The sequence below is a fragment of the Patiria miniata genome, unplaced genomic scaffold (genome assembly GCF_015706575.1).
Source record: "Patiria miniata isolate m_02_andy unplaced genomic scaffold, ASM1570657v1 HiC_scaffold_7, whole genome shotgun sequence".
Taxonomy (NCBI): Eukaryota; Metazoa; Echinodermata; class Asteroidea; order Valvatida; family Asterinidae; genus Patiria; species Patiria miniata.
The window spans coordinates 35970881-35993601 of record NW_024037074.1 but is presented as its reverse complement, the minus strand read 5'-3'; the positions used below and the strand labels follow the sequence as shown (position 1 = coordinate 35993601).

The 22721-nt window shown below is 40.0% G+C and overlaps 2 protein-coding genes across 2 annotated transcripts in view; both read left to right on the top strand.

Moving 5' to 3' along the window:
* The window catches only part of LOC119744709 (CD109 antigen-like), a 34748-nt gene extending 24411 nt beyond the window's left edge, over window positions 1-10337 (top strand). The window contains exons 28-32 of the mRNA XM_038220781.1: window positions 1246-1467; window positions 3218-3348; window positions 7842-8007; window positions 9204-9306; window positions 9730-10337. Coding sequence (XP_038076709.1) covers window positions 1246-1467; window positions 3218-3348; window positions 7842-8007; window positions 9204-9306; window positions 9730-9779 — 672 coding nt within the window. The 3' untranslated portion in view covers window positions 9780-10337. The remainder of the gene's footprint in view (window positions 1-1245; window positions 1468-3217; window positions 3349-7841; window positions 8008-9203; window positions 9307-9729) is intronic.
* Window positions 10338-16643: 6306 nt separating this feature from the next.
* Window positions 16644-22721, top strand: part of LOC119744708 (spatacsin-like) — a 37181-nt gene continuing 31103 nt past the window's right edge. Inside the window, exons 1-5 of the mRNA XM_038220780.1 lie at window positions 16644-16864; window positions 19229-19419; window positions 19545-19787; window positions 20577-21426; window positions 22258-22378. Of these exons, the coding sequence (XP_038076708.1) occupies window positions 16656-16864; window positions 19229-19419; window positions 19545-19787; window positions 20577-21426; window positions 22258-22378 (1614 nt within the window). The 5' untranslated portion in view covers window positions 16644-16655. The remainder of the gene's footprint in view (window positions 16865-19228; window positions 19420-19544; window positions 19788-20576; window positions 21427-22257; window positions 22379-22721) is intronic.

The window sequence follows — 22721 nt, the reverse complement described above, 5'->3', positions numbered from 1 at the left end:
TGAACGTCAAATCACCAGTCGACCACAAGCCGTTCATAAGTCATTCGCAAGTCGATCAAAAGTCAACTGTTAGTCATTTACAAATCATTCACAAGCCATTCACAAGTCGATCACAAGTCGATCACAAGTCTGTCGCAAGTCTATCGCAAGTCAAAGCTCAAGTCAGTTGCAAGTCAATCACAAGTCAATCGCAAGTCAACCACAAGCCATTTACAAGTCGATCACAAGTCAATCACAAGTTAAATCACAGGTCCATCAAAAGACAGTTGCAAGTCAAATACATGCCAATCATAAGTCCAGTCACAAGTCAATCACAAGTCATTATCACAAGTCAATCACACCTCTAATCGCAAGTCAATCACAAGTCCATCACAACAAGTCCATCACAATTTAAATTACAAGTCAAATAATAATTAACAATTAAAGGGATAAACATTTGAATTGCCTGTCGTTTCATTTTAAACTGGCCTTGCGATCCATGCGCTTGTGATGATTTATAATGAAATTTGGGGCCCATTTTTTTCCTGTCCCTGTTACATCTGCCCTGTTCGATTTTGTAAATTCTCCATGCAGTCCTTAATGTTTTTTTCCTTCCGAGAGTGTTCATGTAAAGCAAACTACCTACCCAACAATTGAGAATAGTTTGAATTCAATTCTAACGACACTTTGAATGGCAAATTAAAAAGTACCAAGGAAAGGCAAAAAAAAAAAAATAGTCGGTCTCTGGTCAGCGCGTGCGTCGATGTTAATCATGCGCGTCAACCTTTTTTTTTTCCAAAATGTTCCGCGGTAGCTCCAACAGCACCCTCTATTGCCGCACCTCCTCAAATTGTTTTACCAAAGAGCACCAAGGAATGGGAAATTGCACCAAGGCAAATGATCGAGGGCACCAAGGCAAATTATGGAGGACACCAATGTACATGAGGACACCAAAAAAAAAGCAAAATAGTACCCCACCTTGTCTGTACAATCCAAGCTTTAAAAAAAAAAAAAAGGAAAAAAAAAAAAAAAAAAGCCGCGTCGCCGTGTCAATTCCGGAACTTTGGTCTGACCAGAGACCAAATATTTTTGTTGTTGGCCTAACAGGGACAGGAAAAATGTCACACTTTGGACCCTAAATTTATGGAAAGACTCACTTCAAAACAACTTCATTTCAACTTAACTTAAAGACCCTGTGTCCTTTTTACAAAGCTCCCTCTATCTTTATTAAGGTGTTTGTTATTTTTGGGGGGCTTTTATTTTCAGGACACAGTAATGGCTCTTCAAGCTCTTGCCGAGTATGGCATGATGGCTTACGTAGGCAGCCATCAAAACGTCAAACTGCAAATCAAGTTCTCCTGCGAGCCACACACTCACTGGAAGTACGTCCGTGATCACAATCGTCTCTTGCTGCAGACGTTGCCGGTACCTCAGGTGCCTGTCCAGATTAAGATGAACGCCACGGGTCCTGGATGTGCCATGACGCAGGTTGGTACGGTTAATCAATTCGTTTTCTGATAGGTGCTAAAACTTTTCCTCCAGGCTCGGTTCGGTTCAAACATTTTTTTCTTCAAACATTGGTTCGGTTCGGATTTGGAAATACATGTGCGATGTACATTGGAAAGCATATGTACATACATGTACGTTGGCCGGATCGCGCTGTAAGTCGGCTTTTACAAGTCGCCATTTTCGCTCAAGACGGCGTGTTACTCTCAGTCCCCTACAAAAAGCACAACTAAATCCTTTGTGTAAATCGGCGTTTAGAAAATCACTCATTGGCATCGACTTCTTGCACTACGGTTGCGGTAACAAAATACATGCCACCACAGCGCGCACAATCAAAAAGTGGTTCCACCAATACATGCAATACTGAGCAATACATCATGAGCAATACCAGTAACATTTAATTCGTAAATGGGTCATTCTATAAATTTGGGGTCCACTTTTTTCCCGTCCCTGTTACATCTGACATCTATGATTGTATAATTCTGATGCACTCCTTAATGCAGTCATCCTCCAAGAGTGATTGTGAATAACAAACTACCTACCCAACAAATAAACAATCATTTGAAGTCATTCTTAATGATGCTTGAATGGCAAATTACAAAGTACCAACGTAACAGGGACGGGAAAAATGTCACACTTTGGATCCCAAATTTATAGAATGACCCAACTGCACACGTACACATGCATTGCGTTCACGTGGTCGCCACTATATAGCAAGGCTACGTTGTATGGATTGTGCACACCGAAGACGGACAATCGTTGAGCTTAGCCCTCCAAATAACGAAGATGAATGCAGTGACTTGTTAACACGGTAAATTCAATCATCCGTGCGCTTTAATTTTGCCCTTTCACTAGATGGGCCTAGTATATAGTTTAGTTACGTGTGTTAGCAATGGAATCCAGTTATGCACGAGACCCCAACAACTGTGCATACGGTTTCTCTGTTTTCTAAAATAATGTATGGTATCGAGTCCATGGAGATGAAATTTACAAGTTAGTTGTAATGCACCCTTCTTAAGATTTTAAACAAAAACAAACGCACAAAAAGCAAATCAAACTATGCACCTTTAACCAGGCATGCAACTTTTCCTTGGATCTGCTGATTTCCTTATTTTTTTACTTCTCATGAATGACATAACAAATTGAAAAATACTGTACAAAGTCTTGTGTGGTTTGGAGTTTCCTCGTTTTTTTCTAAATTCCCAGTTGCATGCCTGTTTAACACATATGTTATGTAAAGCCAATTTGACATCAAGAAAAATTGTAGTAAAATTCACCAAGTCAAAAAGTGATCAACTTAAAAAAAAAAAAAAAAAAAATGCAGTATTAAAAGTTGCTGTAATGTCAAAAAATTGAATTACTTTTAGTTCCAAAGTTTTGTATCGATTTCCAACAACTTTTTTTCAAATACTGAAAAATGACTCGGACTTGGACTTGGACTCGACCACGGTGACTCGAACTCAAGCTTGGTGACTCGTGTCTCAAGTCAAGTATTTTCCTCAAAAGAAAAAACATAGCGTTACGTATTTGTACGACGAACGTAGCATTCTTTTTTACTCCATAGACAAAAAAAAGGGCGCGGCGCAAAAATTATATCCAGGGGCCGCGCATGCGCGCCTGCACGACGAGCACCAGGGCCTGGTGTCATGCCAAAAAGTGTCCGGCATTTAAAAAGTTGATTTCAGAAATTGCCAATGTTTTTTCTTTTTAATTATTTCTTTACCTCCTATAGGTGATAGTTACCTACAATGTGTATCCGGAAGAACCCAAAGTACCGCCGTTTGCGATTAGATTCGAGTACTCGGAGAGCAGAGACAACAATCCGGCTCCGTGTTCCACCTTCAGTGTTAATGTGTGTGCACGGTAAGTTAAACAAAATCACGTAGTTGATGTTAAGTGGATATTGATGTGACAGATAGATTGAAGAAACTGTGCAAAACCTTTTTTTTTCTATAAAAAAAAATGATGGAATTCCTTTGCTCAATTTCGTGGAGCAGTGAGCATGAAATAAATCACTAAGAAGTTATGAGTAGTTAGCATCACGTTTTTATTTGATGATATACTAGTCCCGAATTCTTATGATTGATAGCTTTTGTTAAAGGGCCCATGCGATGTATTTTTAATGCAGTTCTTGAACATGTAACTTTGTGTTCCATTGAAACTTATTTTGAATTATCGTTTTGCCATTTTCAAGGGTGCTTTGGTGCCTTTTGGGTTTTTATGCTAGTGAAAATGTCCATGATGAGCAAAAGTGTGATGTCATTTCAGGCAGAAACCTCAATGTTACAGCTACTGCAGCACCAAAAGTTGGCATAATTCTTTTCTTTGGTGATTCCTTGTAATGTCAGTTCATGGCAGTAAGTCAGTGAGCAATCTTTTCTCACAAATGTATATTTAAATGTACATAACTTGACACATATTAATCACTAAGCAAATGAGTAAAATATCTCATAATCAACCATTGGAAATAGAATGAGAATTTAGCTTGGAGGTATTTTCATGATACCATAGCATGTACAGATACGGGAAAAAAAAGACCAGTAAAATAGCAGCTTGACTGTTTTCCCCTGTTTGAACATAAACTATTGGACTATTTGACTTAACTATTGGACTAACTATTGGCATGTATGGACTAAACAATATCTGAAGACGGCTCAACAAATTATGATATTGACAGTTTGGGGGTCTCCTAAATAGCTCTTCTATTGTTTTGAGAGCACTGGCATAGCATTCAAGAGTTTCAATCATGTCCTGGTATACAAATATAACATGGTTTGAGGGTGGACAGTCGATATTAGCTCCGCGAGGTATATTTTGGAAGGCGATGTTCGCATGTGCGCACTACCCTTGTGTGATAGTTCCATGATTGCTTTGTAAAACTCGCGCGTAGTAAAATGCATGCATATTTCCGTGTTCGTGAATCTGCGCGTGCGCTCTTAGTAAACAGCAAAACTAGCCTCTGACGCTGATGGCGATTGGACCAGTGAGAATTTGGCTCTCGATCATGACTGAGGGATAGTCATTATTTGTGCGTGTAATGTAAAAATTAATTACGCACCTTATCAGAGTTTCTTGTTGATAGAGCATGGGTACTGTGATCTTGAAATCTCAGGTTCACATCCTGTAATATCTGTGGTTTCCGATTTGCAACAAGTTTCACAATTATTTGCTGGCATGTGGCCATGTTCTGAATCCTTATCCAATAAAGACGACGTACAGTTGGTCAAGTCACTGGAGCCCTATTTGAGAGGTCCGGGTTCAAATCCATTTAAACGTTTGTTACGCATCCAAAATCTTTTGAGAATAAAGAGAAGAAATCCAAAGTCATACCAATTCAGGATTTTATTTCATAGTTGTACTCGTAGTTCTGGCAGTCGGGCCGTGCGGTGAAGTCCTCACTGCTGGCTTGAGATATGGTCGCGTTGTTAAGATGACACTTCAGCATCCCAAGATCCTCCAGGAGGTTGAAGGAACGGCAGGCGGGCTCCTTGGAGCAAGCTTTGCAGCACTGCAAGGGGTGGGCCACGCCGGTTTCCATGATGGTGTGGTTCATCAGGCAGGGGAAACCGTCGGTGCCGTTCGGACCGTTCCCCGTATCCGCGACGCCCGCCACAGCAAAGCAGTGGAGATAAGCCATGGGTTGGTTAACGTTGCGCTCGCAGATTGCGTAGTAGTTGCTGGAACAACTTTTGAGCTCGCTGCCTACCCCGCTGTCAGTGACAACCATGACGGTGCAGTTGTCAGAGCCCAGTTTCAAAGCCTTCTGATTATGATCCGTCGAGCACCCGTCTTCACTGACTGCATACCACACGGAGACGTTGGCATCCCTCGCCATGCTCGTGATGAAGCAGGTTTCTGTCGCAGAGGTACATTCCGCCAGCCACCCACCGCCTTCTGAGCACATCTCTCTCGCCTGGGACCAGGTATACTGGCCATCGGTGAATATTTTGTAGCAAGATTTGTCATGCTCGGCCCATCCTTTAGAACACCTACAGTCATCAGATTCCGTTGATCCATTGCAGAGCAGAGAACCACACACCCAAACGAAGAAACCGCAGAGCAGAATTTGTACACAATGCATGATTCTAGACTGTCAGATATGTTGGACAAGTTCAGGATGTTACAGACAACGCTTAGAAGCTTTCAATTGTCAGATCTTTAGTTTGCAGTGAAGCGATGCCAAATGTCTGCCCAGGGTGTGTGATTGCCAAATTCAAAATGTTTGGGTGCTGGGATGTGCATCTGTGCAAGTGGAATTACACACTAAAATAGCCTAGTGTCGGCTGTACCAGCTCTGTGTATACTGATGGCAAGCAGGGTCAGAACAAATTAATATATGAGCTTCATAATTGATGACAGTGCCTCTTTCAGCAAATTTAGGAAAATTGAATAAATACAAAGAAGGTGCCGTAATTGTTTAACTGTGTACTATGTCAAAAGTATTCACTGACCAACACGATGGATGCAAATGCCGCAGGACTTGTGATAGTTCACTTATTGTATGGACAAGTGTTCATGCAAAAGCCACAGTAAGTGCCAAAAGCACTTAAATGTCAATTAATCTTGCTTAAGTGAAAATTAAAATTTTGTATACATTTTTAAAGAACAAAATGGCCTTTTGGTGTCCGAATGCCTCCACTTCTAATTACGGCTATAAATTAACAAAGCCGTAATAGATATATGGATGTTGTTTTCAACGAAACGATGTATGACAAGGTGATGCCTGTTTGATGTAATCTTTTGGGTGGACAAAACCAAATGTCGTCCTTTGGAGAAAACAGAATCCATCATCTATTCAAAGAATAAATAGGTTTGCACTTTCTGCTCAAACAGTTGAAGCTCTGTTGACCACTTTGACAAATAGAACCAATGAATCAAGCAGACAATGCTTTTTGTAATCATTTGTGGTGTCTTTGTATGGAGATAATAATCTGTCAAAGTTACGTTAGATCATTTGCCATTTGTGCATTTGTTGCGTTTGAAGCAACAAAAGTGCTCAAAATCTAAAGAAGGCTGCTGAACAACTAACTCAGTAAATGCTGCTAAATGCTGCAACATTCCAAGAAAACAGTGTTCTAGGATCTTGATGTCATTCAAAAGTTGTTGAGTCATGTTTTGAATTGCGCCCAAAATCAGTGATGGGACACATTCACATTTAGCCGATTGCAGCTATGTGATGTCGCACACAGAACCGACGAATTATAGCAACTGTGCTCACATGTGCGTCGTGTCATGTACTTGCACGTACCCATTCACAGCTTCGCCAAGTTAATAACGAGCAAACAGAAACTTCCAAAAATGTGTCTTTAGGCCAAAAATAAAAAGTCTCCGGTTTCTGGTATGGAGCTTGCCCAAAAAGTGGTGCAGCGACGCGGCTTTTTTTTTTTAAATGTTTTTTTCCTTCTTCAAATGTCGGCTGATGACTGCAAATGGTGCCGAAGTAAACTTAGTGCAAATATATGGGAGTCCAGAGAGGCCACATAAAGCTTATTCTTGATCGTAACCCCATCTAAAAACATGTTAAATTGTGCAGCAGCAGGATTCCAGTTAAACCAGTGAGTTTGGCGGTTTTGAGACATCATCTTACATTGATAAAAAAATTTTTTTCACTTTGCTGACGCCCATGGCTACGGCGACGCGCGCGCATACCAGAAACCGGAGACTTTTTTTTTGGGCCTTAGACACATCTTTGGAAATGACCTTATTTTTTTGTTTTCTTCAAAATGACAGCATGCCAGAAAGAATAATTTTACAGGGAGTTTAGTGCCATTACTATCTTTAAACCAAGTTTGCTTTTCAACAATAATTTTGTCAGTTACTTTTGGGATAGCTGCAAATGATGGACTATACCTTTAAGCCTAGAGCAAGTAACTGAAGTTGGCAATTATTGCTCCTGTTGTCTTTGTCAAACCCCCCCCCCAAAAAAAAATCATCTCCACAGAAATTGTCAATTCATTCCCTCTGTTCATAGGAATAGGGGAAACCATATATTTTTAAAATTTGTAAACTTATTCAACATTTCAAACAAATTGCCCTGAAAGCTGATTTGAAAGGATCTACTCAGAATTTAATTTGAATAATGCATAAAGGTAAGATACAACAAAATAATTGTATTTGAATTTTTTTTCTTCAAATTGAACAAAGAAATTCACTGGAGTGGGGTTTGAACCTGCAACTACTGGATTACCATTCTGGTGCTCTAACCAACTGATCTATCTAGCCTTAAGTTGGCAGTTCTTGGTAAATTTTTGTGTGTTAAATCTCAAGAAAACAATATGGCAGTTGCACCAGTACAGATGGCCAAATTAGGCGATAATTCCATCTCACCTTTTGTTCCGAACCTCTCTCAAATGTAGGTACAACGGCGAGGACGAGTTTTCCAACATGGCCGTCCTGCAGGTGCGCATGGTGTCGGGCTTTGAGGCGGACGCTAACGCCATCCGTATGCTGAGGTCGCTGCCTCCGCCAAACCTTAAGAGGGTCGAGGAAGAGGGAAAAGATGTCTTCTTCTACTTTGATCAGGTAATTGAGAAGCTCAAGATGGTGATAAAAATGGTAGTTTGGGAAGCTAATCATCCTTACTGGCAGCTGAGACGCTGAATTGCGAAGGACGCGGCTATAAGTGGTGGAGCCGCTGTCATGTAAAGGCTCCCCTAGCAGCCAGCCACATCGACCCATATATGACCACGGAGCACAGCCAGAGATCCAAAGTGTTTGATTTTTCCGGAGGGAGGAAAACCAGAGGGGCAATTCCACGGTTACTCACATTACATTTTTGATGTACTGGTGAGGGTGATGACGGTGGGGTTGATGGCAATAATGTAGTGGTGTGGTAGTGGTCATAGTTTTTTAGAGTGAGATTTTAGTGACTGTGCTTATATTGATCGCAGTGGTGATAGGGATAATTGTTAGTTATGGTTGAAGGCGAGTGTGGTAGTTGCTGTGATATGGTCACAGTGGTGACTTTTGTTATAATAAGGAGGTAGTGATGGTATTGGTGAAGAGCCCGTAACTTTGATGGTTTTGGTGAAGAGCTGATATGTTGTCGCTAAGACGATAAGATTGTGGCAATCATGGTCATGGTGTGAAGACTCCTCAATGATGATGATGATGATGGTAGTTCTGTAGCGTCATGAAAGGCTTGATTTGACCATAGAGCTTAATTAAATTACTAGAGCGCTAACTCGTCATTCTGCGCGCGGAGACGCTTTGAAGCCGCCCTGGGCGCAGACATTTTGAATTCATGTGCGTGTTTGTGGAACATAATTAAATTAGATGGATTGAATTATGAAAGTGTATTCTACATGCAACGTGCGAGTAGAAGATACGCAAACAACTTAAGCGCGTCATGAATGTTAAAAAAAAAAAACATGACGGCAAAAAGCATCTGCATCGAATACGCGTACACGTTGCGCTGTTTGCGTAGTGCAAAATGACACGCTCATTTGCTGATCGTGCGTTTCGGTTTTGGGCGTATTGGCTTCGATAACGCACCGGTTTGGAATACAAAAACGCAGATATGCAAATAGCCGTACAAAAGCCGTACACAATTTCTAGGTCTCCATAGGTTTGTGCACAAACATGGATGCACCCAGCAGGCATTACTTTGTACACGAAGTTAGCGCTCTAGTAATTTAATATAGCTCTATGGATTTGACATACTACAGGAACTTCTAGCCATCTTCAGTGACATAATCCATCTTATTTTGCTTCTACAGCTTGGTCATGAGGAAACCTGTGTGGACTTTCTCGCCAGACGAGACATCTTTGTGAAGGCTCCTCGTGATGGAGTCATCACCGTCTTTGACTATTACGAGAAAGGTAAGAGGAATTGTAAAACATTCCTTTCTCCAAAAACACAAAAATAGTTGCAGCATCTTTGCACGATACGAGAGATAGGCAAATGGTGCTATAAATAGTGTCGCTTTTAATATGTTCACGGGTTTATGGCATGTGGCTAGCACCGCTTGAACAAGTACATTGACAAATTGGGGAACTGCCAACATAGGGCTGGATGGCTCAGTTGGTAGAGCACTGGAATGGCAATCTGGAGGTTGCAGGTTCAAACCCCGCTCCAGTCAATATTTTGTTTAACTTTGAAAAAAAAGTTTTTTAATTTGTTAACATTGTGTTCAACAGTATGTACCACAGAGGCTGTAATTATGCAGAGTTTGTTGCTTATTTTGATTTCAATATCTGTAATTTTCAAACGCATTAATTTTTTTCCTTTTTTTTTTTTTACAGCTTTATCATCATCCCAGCTGTACAACTTTGAGTGCCACGGTGTTGCCTAGGCAACCTCCGACCATCAGCACAAAACGTCGGAGCAATAATGCTCAACACACATCTCAGTCCTAAAATAACTGCTTTACAGCTTGGCAATGTTTTAAGCAAATCACTAAACCAGCATCAAACATAATTGAAACAGCAAGTGTGTTGCCATTGCTGGACGCTAAGCAGAAATCTATGGCTAAGCATATTACTCTTTAAAGGAGCTTAACCCATGTAAATTTCATTGTCAAGGTAACAGGGTTTTATTTTTACAAATACATAGGAACAATAGCACTCCGCACTATTCCTTGTGTCCAGAATTATGCATACGCCAGGTTTAGAAATGATCATGCATGTCCGTGGGCCTGTGACGTGGTTACCGAAAATAAATTGCAGATCCATCCTTTTTTGTTGTAAACATCCTTTATGAACTTCTCGTGTGAAGATTACACACACGCTTGCAGCACAGTTTCTATGTGAATATGCGGCCAGGTGTGCATGCAAGCGCGTGCATGATTGTTCGAAAGTTTATCTGACATCCGGGGAATGACGCAGTGGCGTAGCAAGGTCATTTTTATTGGAGGGGGTAAATTTGTTTTGAAGAGGGCACTTGCACATCCATGGTGAAATGTAGACACGTTTTTTTCTCCAAACACTTGGCCTCCGTAAAATCAAATAGTGTTGGGGAGGGGAGGGGGGGGGGGGGGCTGGTGCAATCTGTCGGTGGGGGCGCTGTTCAAAACCGACGATTATGCACACTAACGGACAATATGGTGCTTTTCAGGGCGATACATGTGTGAAATTTAAAAAAAGGCACCAGGAATGGCCGATGGCACAAAAAAGGGCACTTGTTTAGGGAAAAAAAGCGATGTTTAGAAAAAAAAAGGAGCGGAGCAAAAGTGATGTCATTAATGCCGAGTGCTATTGTGAAAGAAGAAGATTGATTTAGCATTCTAATATAACTCCTAAAATGTAAGACTTATAGTGTTAGCATGTACTGTTTTGAGGTTCAAAGTGAATTTAAATTGCATAATCATGATTTTGGCATGCTGGGTTTTATTGGGTGATGTAAAAATAAGTGTGTAATTGAACTTAAATGTTAAAGCAGCTTAAATAAAATGTTGAATGGTCTATATTGGTGATGTGAAAATAAAATATAAAACAAATATAATTGAAGAGTTTAGTTCAAAATGTAATATAATGTAAGAATTAAGTTATAACTGTTTAATTAAATTTAAAATTCATTCAATCTAAAAAAAATTAGTGCGGCCTGACGTTGCAAACCTAACAATTTCTTCTTCAGAGGCCAAAAGAAAATTTTAATTAGTGATGCTTGACTCGCATATACGAAATATAAACCATGTTCTTTGTTTTGAAACGTTTTAGTTTAAAAGAAAAGTAACTAAACCTTTATCTTGTGATTAATCTTATTTTAGTTTTTCTTTTTTCATTTGGGAAATAACAGTAGGCCCTTCAAGTACTATTTCTTTAATTTGTACTTACGTATCATTGTTTTCTGTTTTTTTCCCTACATTTTCAAAAGTACCTTTAAGAACAGTAAATAAAAGAGAGTTTCGAAACTGCGGCATTGTCTCAGCTGGTTTCAGCATTAAAGCTTCTGAAGCCATATGTGTAGCCCAAGCTGGAGACAAAGGCCAGAGTTTCAAAATCATAAAAATTGTCACACGATCTGAAGGTCACATGATCTGATATTACAATGGAATATTGCATCCAAATATAAACAACACTAATCTATTACGACATTGATTGATTTCTATTTGTAGAATCGATCACTATCTTCATTTCAATGTCACTTCAGCATGAGAATTGTGTGGACTGTTTATGTATTGGTCGTTTGACAAAATACGTACTCGACAATGTCCAGAAATAAATTTTGCGACCCGCAGATCAATAAATAGGCCACCCAGAGGGGCGCAGAACAATTACAATATTTAGTCTCTGTTTAACGTAAAACCAGCTGGAAATGTAATAGCTAGTGACTATATTATATTCTGGATGGTCGGAATAAATTAGTGGTGACGGGGTACTGAGAAAATGTGTGTTTTGTTATACTGTAATCCTCCTACTGTTTAAACAGTCACAGACAGTAAAAAAATCCATCCACTTCCCCTTCCATGGCTTTTACACAGGCTAGTCAATAACATATATTTTAGATCATTTTTCAAGTAAGCACTCTGAATAGTCAAATTCAGTCAACAGACAAAAGAAGGAAACTCTGAAAATGACTAGGCTATACACCTACAGGTACCATGATTTTACAGGATGCTTTGACCACTAACGGGCCAGTAAAGTATTACATAATAATAGTTTGGCAGTTCAGTTTTTTGTTTGCAAAATGTATATTCCCTTTAACAAGTTGTACAAATAAAACAAAGACAATTTTTCACGAGAAAAAAAATATCCATATGCCCCCAGAGTGACCCAATATACATGTATATGCAAAATAGATGCATTCTTGCTCTCATTTCTATGCATAGATCAAGTACTTCCAGACATCAAAGTTTTAAAAAGCCTTTCACAGAGTAAGCCGCATTTGTGATATAAACAGATATAAACAGACATCCCTTTAAAATTCCCCCCATTTCGGGATTCCCCCCATTTGAAACCCAAACAGTCTGCTTCCACATATGAAAGTGACGTAAATAAAGAAAAAGCTGTTAGTCTTTCCATAGGCATATTTCAATCATAAATATATCTTACCACAAATATTAGTGTTAATACAGTTTTTATTTCAAAGGTCCTTCCTTGATACGTGACAACTGGCAAAACAAACTCGCGTCCAATCTATTAAATTAAAGGGGTCGTTTGTGCATGAATTTCAACTTTCCTTTTTATGTTTATTTTTAACTACTTGAAACTTCTGATATAATTGTTGGGGCCAGGAAATGTTTGTTTCGTCTGGTTCCCAGACCTGACAATTATTCCCGACGCTTACGTCTAAATTGTAGGTCAGGCAGCCTCCGTGGCTAAAAATAAACACGACGACATCGACTGGCCTTATTAAAAACTCGGCTTCGTTTCCGAACTCGCTTTATCACTTATAGCATTTAATGTTCTGATCAAATTTTTTAAATAAATCACTTGCTTCATAATATCATACAGTTATTATGTTAAAACAGTTGGATATTTCTGTAAGAAAACATTGACTAATGTTGACATGGAATCTTCAAAGTTAGGCACCCAAGCAGTGGCGTACGCAGGATTTTTTCAAGGGGGGTGTTTCAAAATTGGATGTCATCATTTATGACGCTAGAAATGAAGATGGTAAATTGTGTTGGCGCCCGAAATAAAAATAGTATCAGTGGGCTAAACTTAACGCTAAAATAAAAGTCTGGAGTTTGTGTTGGCGCCAAACATAGTAAATCGAAAAAAAACAAAACATGTTCTGTGTCTTATGATGAACATATGAGTAAAGGGGTCAATGTGGGCAGTCCCCTCCCTCAACAAACAGCATTTAAACAAAAAAAAGAAGAAATTCAAGAAAAAAAGTGACACAGGCTGCGGAAGTGCTAGGATCTGTTCTTGTAATTGGCTAAATTTACTCAGCTTCGTCCCCTGGATCTCATGATTCTCATCCGTTGGGAATCTAATTCTTTGTGTAAACCGCCCCCACCCCTAAGGCCAAACTCCAGATACAGGATACAAACGCGCTCTGGTCACAGGGGCGGATTCAGACTGCCATTTGCCGGGGTGGGCTAGAATTGTAGTGAAGGGTCCAGGACCTGCGAGCGCGCAGCGCGAAGCCCCTACGGCGTGGGGTCCGGGGCCCGCTTAAGGGCCCCGGGAAAAAATTGGATTTTAGATGCTCTGTGGTGCAATCTGAGGCGATTCCTGGCCACTTCCACCGTTTAGAAAACGTTTTAAACATCGAAAATTCCATTAAAATTTGTTATTTTTTTTTGTTCTTCATTAAGTTTGTTATGTACTCAAAGTTGAGAACCATGTTCCATCTCCGTATTTTTTCACAATTTTCTATTTTGGAAAGGGATTTAGGCCCCTTGTAGTCCGAGCCTCAGCCATTCGCTGAATGAGGTACAAATAAGGTGGGGGCACCGCTAGGGTGAAATTAGCATAGAGGGAATTTGGCCGGAGGACTAATGCGAGCGCGGAGCGCGAAGCACTTACGGCGTGGGGTCCGGGGCCCGCTTAACCCTAAAGGGGCCGGGTTATTTTGACCATTTCTCAGCCGGGGGGGGGGGGGGGGGGCGCCGCGGATTCCGCCCCCCTAAGATCTCGGCCATCGAGTGACGAAATTTTTTGAAACTCGGCACATGCATAGAACAACTCTTCCTAAACATACCCAAGAAATTTCATGACTATAGGCCAAAGGGTTTTGGAATTATGGCTAATTAATTATTCATATGTACGAATGGCAATTCTGCTCTGTGTACACGACGTTTATGCGAAAATTCAGTTTTCACGGCGCGTAGCGCCGGAAATTTTTTTCGCTACGCGGCAACCCGTGGTCCGATTTTTATGCATTTGGTATCAAAAGATGCGCAAAGCTCGAGGCTAAAAAGTCATAACAGCTCGGGTCGCGAATTTTTTTTTTAGAGGCTATCACGGAAAATGTTGAGGGGGGGGGGGGGGCGGGCAGATTCCGCCCCCCCGGCCCCTTTAGGGTTAAGGGCCCCGGGAAATTTTGGATCGTAGATGCTCTGTGGTGCAATCTGAGGCGTTTCCTGGCCACTTTTCCCCTGATTTTTTTAGCAGAAGTTTTTAAAATTGAGGGGATATTTTGTTTCATTTGTTTCAAATACATATAGGACTATGTATTCTTGCTCTTATAAAGTGTCTTCTGTATTCAAAGCTTAAAGTTGAGAACATGCACATAATTTGTAATTGTTCCGCGCTCGGTCACATAACTCTCTTTTCCCTCCATATTTTTACATACCAAAGGGGGGTGTTTAACAGCCAAAACACCCCCCCTGCGTACGCGCCTGCACCCAAGTAGCACTGTTACTAGTGTTAGCAGGCGGAGCCGAAGAAGACCACGCCCAGTTTTGGAAAATGCCGGTAACGGTCGTCAAATTCAAATTAGTACATGACGCAGCAAAAAGTTCGCCCCTCGTATACGATCCGAGTACAAAATCGTCGTTGAATTTCAAGTTTTCTAAAATAAAGCAATGGATATTAATTATCAACTAGTTTTTAAAGCTTTTGATAAGCAATTAGCAGTTAAAAAAACCTATATTTATACTCGGAAATACTCGGGCACTGCAGTATCCGATTGTCGACGAAACGAATTCAACAAACTTCGGACAATGTATTACCGAAGGCTACCTGAACTAAGATTCATCAGGAATAGTCAGAATCTTTTGGTCGTAACCACTGAAACTAATGTTTGTTATGGCTCAACAAACAACGCCATCGAACTGAGCCGTGCACGTGACAATTCATTCTATTCAAATCACCCCGCCCTAAACACCAGGGTGACCGTAAGGTCCTGTGGCCAAATTCTGCTGAATTCACTTCAAAAATATGTCAGATTTATCAAAAATCGGCCAAATTCCCCAGAATTACTCGAAATACACTTGTATAAACACTTAAAATCACATGCAGATGTTGTAGTATTGCCTTAATTAAGGTTTAAATTACATTATAAACAATCTATAGCCACATAAAGCCTTGTTATAAGATTGCGTACATTTCAGGCAAAAGGCGGTTGCGTCACCACAAAGTTCTGAAACTCCGAGCACCTCGACGACCAGCTAACCTGTCCATTATGCAAGGTTTGTTTGAAGAGACTATTGAATTTTTTTTAAACAAAAAAAAGTGTACCATTTTTTCAAATTTACTTTGTTTTTCTGTCAAATAACCATTTCCCCCAAGAATTTTGCCAGAAATCTGCCAAAAAAATCCATCAGGTCAAATTTTCTGTCAAACTCGTTTTTTTCACAAAAAGAAAAAACTGTCAGAGTTACCCGATAATCGGCTAAACGGTCTACCTGCTCAACACTAATACCTGCACCGTAAGACGTCTGTTAATGGCCATAGCATTTGAACATTTTGTTTATGACTTCCTTACTTACGTAAAGACAACATTTTTTTATTTAAATAATGTCCACTCAAGCTCGCCTAGAAAATAGAAATTTCCCACTCTTTATACGAAGTATCTCAGCTTATGATTGGTCTTTGTGTGTATGTGATTTTAACTTGTAAACAAATCACATAAGCGGGATACTGGGAGCTATGTAAGAAGTGTTAACAAATCCTGAAACTAAACACATCCTTTTCTTTTTATATTTAAATATTTTTAGTTCTAACTTGGCTTCAAATACTTTTTATATTAGTATTTTTTACTTATATTTATTTACTCTGTACACAACTTGATGAGGAGTGGCAGGTCTTTGGCCACAGTGATTGTTATCGCTTTTGCCTCTCCTATGCGCATCTTGTATGTGATGAAAAATAATTGGCATGAGTAAATAATAATAATAATAATAACAATTTTATTTCATTCGTGCCTAGCCTGGCTGTTGTGAAAAATCCACGCGACTGCAACCTCGTCCCCAGTGCTTACTTTATTTCCAACCTGGTTTCCAAGAGAGCAGGTAGTGATGGGCGCGTACTGTTCGACACCCTGGGGACGAGGTTGACGTGACTGTAATTGTCACATTGTGTATGGTGCCCAGTGGTCTCGTCTTGTAATTTGATAGGAAAGATTTAGTATGGTCGACCATGTGTGCACCCATTGATCTCCGTATACACAGTGTATATGGAGATCAATGATATGGAGATCAATGTGTGCACCTGACGGGGCACTGACTAATTACCTTCGTGTTTAAGTTAGCACAACAGAAGTCTGGATTTCAGTCAAAAGTTCACGTGACGTTGAGGGAAAGTAAATACCTACGACTGTTGCATGTTTCGCTTACATGAAGATGGCAGTGTCCACACCGAGTTTTAGTGTTTCGTTACAAAAAGTTACAAATTCAATTAAACCCGAACAAATTATTAACTTCCACTATGTGTCATCCGAACGAGTTTTTGTCGTACATCGTAAAAATGGTGATGTTGTTGTTATAAATGTCGGAGATGATCTGGAAAATAGCACTATTATTGCTCAAGACGTGCTGCAATTTCGGTAGGTGGGCAAATGGTGCATGGTGGGCGGCTGGCAGCGGTACTTTGGTGCGGTACCCAGGCTCCTTTAAACATTACCAACCATAGACTGATAGACAGGCATGTAGCTGTTTTATGCAACTGACTAGATGATGAATTGATACCTTTGACAGCTTAGATCATGATGAACAGTTCATCATTTTTTATACAATGGAGCATACAAATATTAGCCTAGGCCTAAAATAGTAAAAATATATCTGTGTATAAATTATATGCATTTACAGTCGTTTTCCTAGTTCCGGATTTTTCCCAGTTCCGGATAGCTTCAAATAAAAACCAACCTCTTTTGGATTAGTCTCCAATATATTTTTTTTCTGACGAAGTGCATTTTGAAAATGAAAATGTAAGCTTCTTGATTCATGAAGATCTTTTCGATAAAATCTTTAGAAGAGGAATTTGGGCCAAATTTCCGACTCGCACTTTGACATGTTTGGGACAGCTTGTAGAAAATCGTGGGAGCTGCAATCAACAAGAAATTTTCTCCTCGGTGTATCACTCGTACCGTGTGATTTTGAATATTTTGTTTATACACTACAGTCATATAAACTCTTCCATTGAATGTTTGTTGAATCAAAATTAGTTGTAGAGTCTCTAATTTTTGAAAACTCACCAACGAATGACCGTATGTATTTGCCCAGTTCCGGATAGCGCATGTACTTATTCGTCCCTTACGACCCAACTACACGACCGTTAATCGATTTTGTGTGACGTATTCTGTGTGCTGTGTCAAATGTTTTCGGTCGGTGCAGACAAACGTTTCAAAATCATTTACGTTTTTCTCTTTTTTAAATTTGGTGGAATTCTCTTGAATTAACTATTTTGGGAAAATGAAATAATACTTTATCAGAAAAGTTCTGGCTAATTTTTTTTAATTTTCTCGTGTGATTCTTTTTTTGCGCGAAGCAGTTTTTGATCGATTCGGAACCGATTGAACCGATCCGGAACTAGGAAAAGTGACATCGGTACTTTTGATATCGTAAAGTCAAAATAAAAAGAGCTTAATTTTGGAAAATTATTATGTAGTATCTCCATCACTCGAGGTAAACTACTGAACCAATGTCACTTGAATTCGTGGAGTAGATCAGCTGAAAGCAGCCTGAATGATGTTTGCTATCTGGAACTAGGAAAACGACTGTACTATGTAGGCCTACATGAGTACATCTTTTCAACTTAAGCATGTCAATTTGCAAATTTGAAAATTCAAATGTGCGCAAGAATCTGCCCATTTTCCAGAAGTGTGACTTTTTCGCAATTTCATTTCTAACATGTCCAAAAGGTGTCGTTTCTTAATAAGGAAAGTTATAAGATAAAGCAAAATATTAAGTAAGAGTAAAAATGAAAAAGTAAACTAGTAAAAGTTTGACTGTCACGCTGGTCCATTGGAGCGGTGTTAATTTTACAAACTAGATGTAGTGTGCAGTCTGTATGAAGAGTATGAGCTTTAGTGTTTCTATTTGTTTACCAGACCCTTAAAGCTGATTTGTTTCCTCCAAATGAAAAAAAGGTATCAAGAGAAATGCGTGTCTGCTGCAATTTAATATTCAACCTTTTCCATTTGACCCCTTCAAATATTGGACTATCTATTTAATCACCCTTTTCCTTTTGATCAGTCACACTTGTGTTGGCACCCTGAACTGGAACATGCGTGTGGCAAATTTAAGTGCTCAATTCAAGATTGACACAAGTGTGTCTGATCCCTTTAAAAAAAAATCAAACACCTCAACTAAATTGCTTATCTTTAAAGGGAAGATACAACATTTGCAAACATCAAAAAACAAAATGATCAAATTATCACGAAATACCTGACTAAATTGTTTAGAATGACAGTCTAAAGCATCCTGTAAAATTGTGGCTCCTGGTGTGGTGTGCTGACATTTTCAAGAAAAAGTGTATTTTTCCAGCGCTGGTCGGCCGACCAGCGTTGGAGAAAACTGGCTTATTTTCAAAAACTGCTCCTAGTTATTCATATTTAAGTATTCCGCATTTTCTTTGCAATTGATCACACACCTGTGAAGAGGTACAAGCCTGCCAGACTGATTCTCTGACCTTACAATTCCCCAAAGTCTACAAATTGCTCTTTTTCATCATAAGTGGGGCCAGAGAACCAGACTTCAAGAACATGAATGGTTTTCTTGTTTTTTTTCCAGCATCTACAAGACCAAAACGTGAAACAAGTCAGTTTAACAATATTTGCTATAACATTCTCATCCTCCAAATCCATTTATTCTGAACATTGCAGCAAAAGCAAATGTTGTACATTCCCTTTAAAAAGAAATGTAGAAAAATTGCTTTTCCACAAACTTTTGTTTTGTCTTACGAATAACAGGTTACTCTCAGGCAGAAGGACCAGAGATTCCACCTACACATTGGTGTCATTCCTTGCTCTCCAGCATGGTCCTGTTGTCAGCGTATACAATGTTTCCTTGGAAACGGGATCACAGTCAGTCGTTTCGTCGCGTGTGGCAATGTGTACCACAGAACAGCTGGGAAAGATATTACACAAACACTCAAAATCAGGCAAGTGAATCCTTCTACATGTACACGTATTTCCGTTTTGGTCATAAAATTAAACCAAAAATTGGAATTGTCTTTCCCGTATTGTGTTTTTTCCTTTGTGTAATTCACTGACATGTTATCAACAGATCTACCTGATGTGTCACACATCCATCTTCTTGCATTTGAGTCATCGTCCTCATCATCGCCATCATTGTCAACGGCAACCATCCTCTGTGGCAGCATCCTCTTGGAGTTATCTCTGTGGGAGGACAAAGAGCCAGAAGCCAAAGAGTGCTCGGCTTTGGTCTGGGACCCTAAAGTGGGCAGCATAGTCCAATGCAAGATGCTGCACGGGTTGGTGTTCCTACTGCACCAGTCTGGCAATATCAGTATCCTTTTCAATATCAGTATCAACTTCTTCTCCAGCTTTGGCCGTGGCTTCAGCTCAAGAAAAAAAAAGCAGAGACCTAAGTGGTATCCCACTTACTCTAAAATGTGAGCACATACTAATTGTGAATTGAAGTTCACTAGCAGAAAAATAGACTTGATAATGAATCTGTGTCTCCCATGTCAAGGATCTTAAATCATGAAAATGGAGCCTAAACGGCAGTCAGTGATGAAGACAGAATTTCCTAAGTAGACGTCTGTTGTCTACGGCTAGGGCTAGTCACAGCAATACATGCATGTGAGTTACAAAAGCCTTAGTCATAGCCAAATATGTTTAATCCTGACACTGAATTAAGAAGATTAAACACGTCCTTTGTGAATCTTTAGTTATCTCAAAGATAACTGACTTCATATAGTGAACAAATACAAAAGAGTTGCTTTGTCCTTGCTGTCTTTTTTTTGTCGTAATTTTAAGAATTTATGTATTTGTTCTGATAAAGCAGTTCAATATGAATTTGATGCAGGAGCACATTTTTATCTAAGTGAACAGGTCAATTAAGGAAGATTGTAAACTGTACCTGCAAAAAATTCAGCAGTTAAATTTATTATGATAATGTTCTGTCTACTCTCTGAGGCCTTTTTCATGCAGTTTATATGTGGGAGTGCCATTGAGAGGTCTATGCATTTGGTTAATTGCGCATTTACTTTGGGTATTCTGTGCAAGTCATCGTTATTATAGTGCAAAATCTTCTGTCGCAGTAGTTATTATCTTAACTCAAGTCTAACTCCAGCCGTGCATTCACTGAGCAGAAAGATGGCGGTAGCCAGCATCCACTTCCACAAGTTTCTCCATCACCTGTACCCGAATGCCAGCATGGAAGTACTCAAACCTCTCCACCCTGAATGCCTAGACGTCAGCCCCGACCTGCGGCATCTCATACTCACCCAGCGACAGGCCAAGTTCAACATCTACAAAATCAGCCTGAATGAGTACTTTGCAGTCTACCCCTACCATGTCAAAGTTCAGAGGTCGGGTAGGTCATTGTCTCAAGGAGCGGGGAGCCGGAGGGATGGCGACGAAGATGAGATTGCTTTCATGCACGGTGGGGTTAAAGTTCAAAGGGAAGGGGAAGGCGGTAATCAAAGCTGGTTGAATGTCCTTGCATCGGCATCGAGGCTGTTATCAAGGAGTGGTAAGACTCCACCTCATCAGGCTGATTTCTCTCAGTTGTCACCTGATTCAGTATCGGGAGCCACAGCTAACTGGTTTGAGCGTGTTGGCCTGACTGAACTGATGTCTTCCAAATCAGGAACTGTTCATCGGGAGCCCGGCGACTCAGGGAATAAACAGGAGAAGATCTCTGGTTTTGGCAAGCCGAGACATAGGCATGAATCTGTGGGCTCCTACCGACCGAAACTCGTCATCAAGAAGCGTGAGGATGAAGCCGACTTAGCCTTAAGTCCCTCCGCTGCCATTAGAGCCACGAAAGCCTTCCGGGACCTGGAGGTAGCCGGCATGTTTGTGACCAGGACCTCAGCTGTGATATGGTACCGGGGCAATGCCAAGCTGGAGGTGAACAGGGGGCGGTATGGCGGGGTGTGTCTGGTGGACCTCAGAACAAATGACATGGATTACTTCAGGTGAGGTTTAGTTATCCATGGCAAAAATCATCTCAACAGCCGTTTGATGTAATTTTTTTAGTGAGGGAGATGTAAATTTCTGGATTGCTAAATTGGTTTAACAGTCCATTACTAAAATTCCCAAAGAATCTTTTTTGAAATTTAATATGTTAGCTAGTCTATAAAAAAAAGGTCAGATTTCTCTTATCACATTTTATGTAATGTAAATTATATTGTTTTTAATCACCTTTTTTGGTCTTTGCTAAAATATGATCAGTTTTTAAAGGTGAAAGCTTGGTACATGTACGTTGATTACCCCACAAACCTTATTACTAGTACAGAGAAGAACATTTAAGTTTGACACATTTAGATTGCAGTGCGGAAAAGACTTGTTATGATACAAATATGTTTAATTCATGTGTACCTAGCTGTTTTTAACCCTAACCCCCTGGTACTTCCTCAGGACTACCCTGAAAATCCAACAGAGTCCAACCGGACTTTCCTGTTCAATCCACTGTGCCTCATTTTCAGTTGTCTGCTGAATCCAACGGAGTCCAACAATGCGTTATAATGCGGTTCAGTTGCCTGCTGAATCCAACATTTTACATGAGGAATGTACACAAGGGGTTAACTGCTCAATCCAACAGGCTCCATCGGGTATGTGACATAGTTGGATCCTGTTGGATTCAGAAGGGTTAGGCCCCTTCCTGGCAGTAAGATCTCTTTTACCCCCCCCCCCTCTTTTTTGTTGTCAGGCCCCACCGCTACTCCACTGGTGCTTGGTTCCGGTTCCTGTCTGAAAACTCTTGCTTCATGATTTGAGTTTGGTTTATTTGTTTCCTAATTTTACAGCTTTGCAGAGCCTGTTGTCGTCAGCTTTTCCCCTAACTCCAGCCACCCACATCTCCTCCTGTCTAATGGTAGTATTGAAGCCCTAGCCTATGGAGTGGATCAAGAGACACTTGTCAATAAGGTATAGATAGTACTTGTATGCTACACTTAAAGGAACCCTATTAATTGGAATAAGCAGTTTTGGGCTTTTAAATGCATTAACCACATTTCCCCCCCCCAAAAAAAAAAAAAAGAGAGAGAAAAAAAGTTTGAAATTCAATCTAATATAATCAGTCTGCCTACTTATACATGAACCTCCTCAAAAGATAATCAGTAAACACGTACCAGCAAAAGTCGTGCCCTTATCTTTGACACTATTCGTCAGCAACTTTTGATTTATAAATCATCACTTTTTTGATGACCATAAATAAGGGGGTCATCTGTTGCCAATAATATGTACTTGTTCACCTTTTATATTGTTTATA